Below are 8569 nucleotides of genomic sequence, written 5' to 3'. Positions count from 1 at the left end.
GTATGAAAGGATCACTATCTATTTTAGAACACTTTTGTTGGGCTTTTCATGGGACTTTTTTTAACAATAAGAAAACCACAGACCAATAGTCCTCTAAATGTCCTTTGGTTTAAACAGCACAGTGCACAATGGTGAGCATGCTTGAAAAACACATTTTTATTCCAAGTTCATCACATACTGGTATTTTGTTGTATTCCGTGGTGTTGCAGTTAATCTCGAGTCATGTGGAGGGGAGTGCTATAGGTATAAAACCAAGTGGCTAACTGTGGAATTGAAAAAAATGAAGTAATTCCTGTAATGGCTGGCTCCAATTGCAAATCCATCCCTGCTGTTTCATTGTTAAAATGCTCAGCCCACTGGGCCAGGGACTGAAAAACAAAAAAAGAGAAGTTTTAACAGCAAGAGTTATAGATCTGAGATGTCTATATTAGAGGAGAAAAAGGGGACTGCTTGCACATATGCTGAACTCCTTATTTGAAATTTTTTGCCATGTTCATCGCTTGCCAAAATTTCCCTATTTCTATACTAAATTTACATTAACTGAAGAAATCAACAACAATCCCAGGTTTTTCTTCATCATTGTAGCCAGACTGCCTAATATTCCTTATACTTTAACTAGTAGTGTACCTTTTTTCACAAATAATTATTCCGGAAAAAATATTTTACTACAGAGATTAGAGTATGCTACACGTATTAAAGGAAACATATCTATCTAACAGACTCCAGTTTGTTCATGTGGAGTCTTCTTCATGCAAGGCTAATTATGGAGCTCCACATGGTTCCATACTAGGACCAATTCTGTTCATAATTTAGATGCTTCGCTCAGGCTCTCTCTTTTAGAGACTAGAAAGAGAGAGGATATGTCTTCCACGGTCTTCTTCTCTTTTCTGTTTGTCTTCATTGGCTAACTGTTAAAACTAGAATCAAATTCAAAATCCTTCAAGATCATCAATAATCAGGACTCATCTTACCTTCAGAGGACTTCAATATTAGACTTCTGTGTTGCGTGTGATTACTAGAATTTTCAAAAGTAGAATGCGTGGTAGCACCTTCAGCTTTCAGGTGATCAGGTCATCTGAGTCTTAGGTTTTCTTTGTATTATTTTGGGGTCTTCAGCTTACAATATAAAGCACCTTTGGATATTTCACAGCCTATAGATAAAACCGACTTGAGCATCCACCATTGGAACAGAAAATAGGCCATTAAGGGGTACAGTAAGTTCATCGACTATCAATGATATCCTGTAGGGTTGCATGAGTGTTAATTCATGTTGTACTCACAAATAGTTATTACAAAACCACTTGTATGGGCTTTTAATATTGTTTTGCCAAACACAGAAAAATGTTTATCACAATTAGCATCCACTGTCTCCTAACACTGGAAATACATAAAAAGGATTGAAAAATAACTTGAATTAATTGAAGATCTTTCTAGCAGACGGCTTTACTTTCATTAAACCTCTTTTGATAACAACATAGTCTAGTAATTGGAAGAACCTGGCCTCTTCTGTACGAACACATTCTTGCTTCGGGTTTTAACCTCAAATAAACCTTCGTTAACATTCCAGACATTGGCCAGGAGTGATAACTGCTCCACCTTGGATTGAAATTCCCCTCAGCCTGCATTACCTGGGAGATTTATCCCCCTTGTTCATGCTGTATTTACAGAGGCAGCAGGCTATCAGACAGTAAACCGCTGTGAGCGAAACCGGGTTAAGTTTGTCCAACAGCCTGCACAGAATTAAATCTAGATGGAGAGCCTCCAGGTAAGGAAAAACCTGACTTTTGTTGCTTTTTCAAATGTTTGAAAAGGTTCTGGAAATGCTCTTTCCTTGTTATTATTGCTACATATTCAGTAAGTAGAAAAATGCTGCAGAATGTAACCTTTTAAAGAAACTTTCCTCTGGCCTTTCTCAACAACAACAGACAAAAAGAAAATGAATTTCATGTTACATTATGCCTGAGACAAAACAACAATGACAAGCTTCCCCCCCTGCATGTTTCTTCTCTTTGTTTCTTCTCTTTGTTGAAAACTCTATTAAAAATGAAAAGCTTCCTTATTGGTGAGTCAGTGTAGTTTGACGAAATTATTACTGATTGAAGTGTGTTGGGAAATTCAAAGCCAGATAATCCAAAGAGAGAGAGAGAGAGAGATCAATGATGATGGACAAATCCAAAAGAAAAGCTTTTTACAGCAAAGGGGTTAAGTAAAAGATGACAAACTGTGGAAGACCTGACCCTGCAGGGCAACCTGACATCTTGCTTATCTCTAGAAAACCTTAGGAGACAACACGGGGCTGGGAGAAACTAACACACAGCATAATCACTTCTCTTACAGATCAAATTAAGCCTATTACTGTCTTAAATCTTAAACATCTTGCTAGGAATGTAGGCCCATGAAGACAAGAGGGAAACTGCCTGACTGCTGATGATTACCTCTTGCTGGAAACCAAACACTTGTAGTGTGAGTTACTCTACTCCTGTTCCTGCCACTGTTTGGATGATAATTTGGTTTAAGGTTGAATTTCACGATGAATTTGTTTATCAAATAATTTACCACAGAAACAGGTGTGTATGATATAAGCAAAAAATAATTATAGTATATTGTCATAAAGTTCATTAAAGTAAAAAATGCTCTTTACAATAGTAATCTAAGTAATTACAAAATGACAAGTTGGGAGTGACAGATCCAGCTCACTTATGCCTCAACACTGGGCACCAAAGGACACCTTGTTTTTAAACCAGCTGCATCAGTGACTCTGTCAAAAATGCATCAATAGATGCCCTGTTAATGAAAAACACATGAAAGTACTATTTTGTAACAGCAGCTCCTAGGAGATAATTTAATCACATTTTATTTTTAAAGCACCTAATCACAACAAAAGTCACCTCGAGGTGCTTTATATTGTAAGTTAAAGACCCTAGAAGAAAGTATAGACACATTTCAAAGAAATAGAGAGTGTTTTTAAATCAATTACAGTAACTGATACAGGCTGTACAGGGACCTCCTCACCCCTCTATGTGGATAAATGAAAAATCGGAGCAGCAAAACAGCACAGAGCAGCATCACAGTATGACAATGGATATGCCAATGATGGGGTCAGATGCTGGAGGAGAGGTGGGTTGCAAAGCAGCTAAAGAAGTTTAAAATGCGAACTCTGTATTTTCTGTAGGTGTGGGGGCAAAATTTATTTCTAGGTGGGCAGCGTCCATCCCTGCCAACTTTAGACCATCTTAAAGTCATGATAAAAATGACATGGGAATTAAAACAAACATTTCACTGACTAAAACATAAATATAACGATGCATAAATAAGCAAGATTCATCTCATAACATGTCGCTTGCTGCTGAACTTAGACTTTTATTTTGGAAGGTATATATATTCAAACAGTATTTACCAATATCAACAAACACTGTAATATAATAGTGATTATTAATGATAATAATTACACTGCAAGCTAATAAATACGAAGTTCATTTCAGTAAAAATGCGAGGAAGGAAGCGTACAATATACAGCAGCTGAAGACAGTGTCACTCTGAAGCTTCTCCTTCATCTGATTTAGTGTTTGTGGCTGAAGGTTTGCAAAACAGAGCATTACCCGTTACATTTAATACAGGAAACGCCCAGCTTGTGCCTCTGATGCGATCACTAAATTTGCATTTGGGACTTAACTTTCAGATTACAGCAAACAGCTGCTGCATTTAAAAAAAAGAAGAAAAAAAAGGAAACACTAGTGAGAACAGTGATGATTTCATAAGAGGCGCAGACTGGAGGTATGCTGAGAAAGGCCTCCATCCTCAGACTGACACACATGTAAACAGAGCCAGAGATGATGGAGTAGAGATATTGTTGCAGGGCTGCTCCCTCCTACTGGGAATCAGCTGCTCAGGTCAAGGATCAGACTGGGCAGGAGCAGTGCAGTGACACTGTGATGACAACAGCTACCTGCAGAACACAAACAGAGCAGATAACGGTCATCAATCACCCAGCAGTCACCACCAGCTCAAGTAATCCTTCTTATTCAGCAACAGTGCTGTCAGCCTTTTTCAAAACTCAGGATACAAACTCTTACAGTACCCCTGCCTCAGGTTTTCATTCCATTTCATTTGTGAATTATTAATTGGCAAGAAACCAATGAGTCCTTTTTATTTTGAAAGTGTCACAGGTTGTGGAAAGTAATTTATGATTGTGGTCAATGGCTGAGTTTTAATTAAGTCCCGGCCAGAGTTCATAGTGCTGGAGATGGAAGTGGTTCGTTAATCACCAACTAGCAGACTAGCCGTGTACACCAAAGGCCAGAGTACGTCACTTTTATCTGAATTAAAGTTAATAGTCGTCCAGAAGGACACATGTAAGTGAATTAATGCTTGAAGGCACAGGGGAATCTGAAGATCGTTTTGGCATTTGGTCATTGCACCCTCGTTGAATCCGATCACAATAAGCATTCAGAAACAATCTGTGAATTCATGTTATTAATAAACATCTGAGCTCTCATTGACTCATGTGTGCTTGGAAATTACAGGCTCTCTTTGAAACTTTAAGCAGGAAGACTTGTGTTACTTGTTGATGGCAATGCTGGCCAGATTTCAACCAGGAAGGCTGCGGCCCCAGCACCACCACCATACACAAACACATACACAAACACACAACGCACATACACACAGGCATTCTTTATCCATAATTTATGGCACAGACCAACAGTCTCCTTTAGAGTCCTTCAGAAGCTATAAAGTGTCTGTCAGTCTATCGTCATCCTCGTTGCAGAAAGTCTGAGTGATTGAAACCCACCCACTGATATCTACTGGGCACGTCCCCGTTTGGACAGACAGAGATCAATAGCTAAAAACATTATTTTGTGTGGCTCTTCATTATTTCTGTAAGCAATTCATCTGGTCATACTGGTGGAATACATTTAAGCTAACTTATAAGCGATGCACTCTGTTGGCGCTGTATGTGAACAACGAGGTAGGCAAGTAGTAGGTAGGTAATAGTCATGAGCAAAGATATTACGTCTGAGAGCTTTTCATATCAACACAAAAGAAATAACATTTTTGTCAACTTTATTTTAGCCAGATTTACATTTAAGCACAAATCTATTTACACAAACAGAGTCAAAACTTTACATTTATTTCACAGAAAGCTACATTTACCCTACATTTACATGAGGACAAAAACTGTGATGAAATCTGCTGAAACTTTTGTCAGTGAATAAAAACAAAAAGAAAATATCCTGGAGTGACAAGAGCCAATAAGAACTAATTACATTGTGTAGAAAGGCCAGGCGAGTTTTGAAGCAGTCCAATCAGAAGTAATCTGCATGCAGTAATGTTAGAGGTGCACAACTGAGGTGCTTTTTGGAAATGGTACCACTATCTCCCATCCTCCCGGTTTCTCATGAAAATGAGACAAAATGTCAGCACATAGGAAGACAAGAGTGAACATATGGACACATTTTCCATTTGATGTCAAGGAAAATGAGACACTTTGTAAACCATGTAGAGCAACTCTCACTGGTAAAAACGCAACAAATTTTTTACACTCTATATTTTCGTCAGCTGGATAAACTGCTGCTTAAAATCTTATGATGACTAAAGCTAAAAGAATTTAGAAGTCTAAATTTTAAGTAAAACGACTAAATAAAAATTTGCTGCAAAATTAACAGCAGTCACTCTTTAACTGTATTTTTAGGTTTGATGGTTAGAGAGCCCAGTTTTGACAACATCCCATATTTTCTCTTTATGATCTTATTAATGATTCTGTGTTTACTCCTTTGTTGTTGTTGCTTTTGTATTGCTGTTTCTGTTAGTTGTTAGACTTATATTTTGGTATTCTTGTTTTGGTTATTCTGAATCTCTCCAAGCTCCCTCTTGCTGCCGAGTTTCCTTTGTCACATGATTCCCCACATCGCTACTTCCTGTTTTATTTTGGTACTTCTATGTCTTGTCTTGTTATCCTAACTTTTTCTTTAGGTGTGTTTAGTTCCCCAGCCTTCAATGTGTCTGCGTGTAAGGCAAGGCAAGGCAAGGCAAGTTTATTTGTATAGCACAATTCAACAACAAGGTGATTCAAAGTGCTTTACAGAGACATTAGAAACTAAAACAAATAAAAAGCATGATTTAAAATTGATTAAAACAAACAAACAAACAAACAAACTAATTAACAAACAAACAAACAAATAAAACAGTATATAAAATCAAAACAGATCAAATCAGAACAGTAGATAAAATCAGTAGTTAAAATGTAAGTTTTGAAATTTAAGCTTAAAAGTGTGGATTTGGTGCTTTATTCAAATGCAGCTGAGAACAGGTGAGTCTTCAACCTGGATTTAAATAAACTGAGTGTTTCAGCTGATCTGAGGCTTTCTGGGAGTTTGTTCCAGATATAAGGAGCATAAAAGCTGAATGCAGCTTCTCCGTGTCTGGTTCTGACTCTGGGAACTGATAAAAGACCGGATCCAGATGACCTGAGGGATCTGGAAGGTTCATACTGGGTCAGGAGGTCACTGATGTATTTTGGTCCTAAACCATTCAGAGCTTTATAGGCCAGCATCAGAACTTTAAAGTCTATCCTCTGACGGACAGGCAGCCAGTGTAAAGACCTCAGAGCTGGACTGATGTGGTCCACTCTTTTGGTCTTAGTGAGGACTCGAGCAGCAGAGTTCTGAATGAGCTGTAGTTGTCTGACTGATTTTTTAGGTAGACCTGTAAAGATGCTGTTACAGTAATCAAGCCTACTAAAGATGAATGCATGGACTAGTTTTTCCAGGTCCTGTTGAGACATCAGATCTTTTTTCCTTGAAATATTCTTGAGGTGATAGTAAGCTGACTTTGTTATTGTCTTTTTCTAAGTTTAGGTCTGCATCCATCACTACACCCAAATTTCTCGGCTGGTTTGTGGTTTTTAGATGTATAGATTGAAGTCCCCTGGTGACCTGTAATCGTTTTTCTTTGGCACCAAAGACTATTACCTCAGTTTTGTTTTTGTTTAGCTGGAGAAAATTGTGGCACAACCAGTCATTAATTTCCTAAATGCATTTACCAAGAGCCTGTACAGGGCCTCGGTCTCCTGGTGACATTGTGATATATATTTGTGTGTCATCTGCATAGCTGTGGTAGTTTATTTTGTTGTTCTTTATAATCTGTGCCAGTGGGAGCATGTAACTGTTAAACAGAGTGGACATACTGGAGTTGCAAAGTTTTCAGCCCAGAGACTTGTATAACAAAGCAGGATTTTGGCTTCGCCAACTAAGGTAAACCTAGGCTTCCTGGAGTACAAGGGTTATTCGCACGACACGCCTGATTATCCTTTGTCAACATACCTATAGCTTTAGCCCAGCGCCTCAGAGTTCAGCCCATGACAGTCACAACACATAAACAACTGCTCCTCATATGAAAGTAAAACCTTTATCACAGATATTCATAAATTATAGGGTTCATTTGGATTTCATGCTGCATATGCACACATTTTATTTCTTCTTATTCAGCCACTAGCTTCTTTAAATGTATGTGTTATTTGTTCACTGGTAAAAAGAATAACAACTCTGGATACTGTTCCAATATAAAAGGCAAAGATACTCCTCTTATGGGATAGAGCCTCTGAAAGAACACATCTTTTAGGCTTATTTAGATCTTTTCAGCTTGTTACATGAAACAGAGCCTCTATCTTGGTTCATAAAAGGCTATTGTTTACTCTGAACACTACACTAATAGATTCAAAATGTCGATATGCTGTAATTCCGGCTGACACTTTCTTTTTACAATCGTCAATCTATACGTTTCTAGTAATGATTATCCTTTTTTTTCTCCTTTAATATTGTCTTACACCCTTTAATAGAACGCCCCAATAAATCAGTAAATGTAAGGCATTTGCCAATATCCCAAAATAATAAAGCAGTATATGCATGATTTCACTGTTGGAATTGAATGATACCTTTATTCTCCAGTGCAATAATTACTTTCTCCAACAGATCTCACAAGTAACATTATTATTCAAAAACCCTTGTCCTATTATTGTTAGTGATCCAACACCTATACTCCCAATTATTAAAACACATGGTGATTTAATACCTCCGTCTTAATGGACTCTGAATTTGACAGATTTATGATGAAAAGGTGGGCAAACTTTATGGGAACAAATGGTTTTACTAATACATCTCCCTTTTAGTGGTAGTTAGTGGAAAAATCACACATACAAGAAGAAATGGGGAAAAAATTGGAATTCAGTACTGAGAGAAAAAAAAACACAAAAAATCCAAACAAATATGGAGAAGAATAACAAAATACAAAACTACAACATAATAAATCAAAAAAATTCCAAAATAGTTATAGAAAAACAATGGCAGCAGTCAGATGTACCAAAACCCTCCTAGTAGATATGCCTATGGTATCAAGTTGAAAATCCTATTTCGTCTTATTCTCAAATTATCACATTCACAAGATTTTCAGAAACATGTAACCTCTGACTTTGACCTTGAGGTTGAACTCAGTCAAAGGAGCTCGCAAAGAAAAGTGTCTGGACTTCTTTAAGTTACTTGAAGACGTTTCACCTCTCATCCGAGAAGCTTCTTCA

At 37.5% G+C, this 8569-nt stretch overlaps 1 protein-coding gene across 2 annotated transcripts in view; it reads right to left on the bottom strand.

Moving 5' to 3' along the window:
- Positions 1 to 2931: 2931 nt before the first annotated feature.
- tsnare1 (T-SNARE Domain Containing 1) overlaps positions 2932 to 8569 on the bottom strand; it is a 278062-nt gene continuing 272424 nt past the window's right edge. The window contains exon 11 of one of the 2 annotated variants that reach the window (XM_005745725.1): positions 2932 to 3946. In XM_005745725.1, coding sequence (XP_005745782.1) covers positions 3899 to 3946 — 48 coding nt within the window. In that variant the 3' untranslated portion in view covers positions 2932 to 3898. The remainder of the gene's footprint in view (positions 3947 to 8569) is intronic. The other variant, XM_005745724.1, reaches the window with a different exon arrangement.

This window comes from Pundamilia nyererei, unplaced genomic scaffold (genome assembly GCF_000239375.1).
Source record: "Pundamilia nyererei isolate P.nyererei 1_Seehausen unplaced genomic scaffold, PunNye1.0 scaffold00164, whole genome shotgun sequence".
NCBI lineage: Eukaryota > Metazoa > Chordata > Actinopteri > Cichliformes > Cichlidae > Pundamilia > Pundamilia nyererei.
Note: the sequence above shows the minus strand (reverse complement) of the source record. Positions and strands in the feature narration are given on the sequence as shown.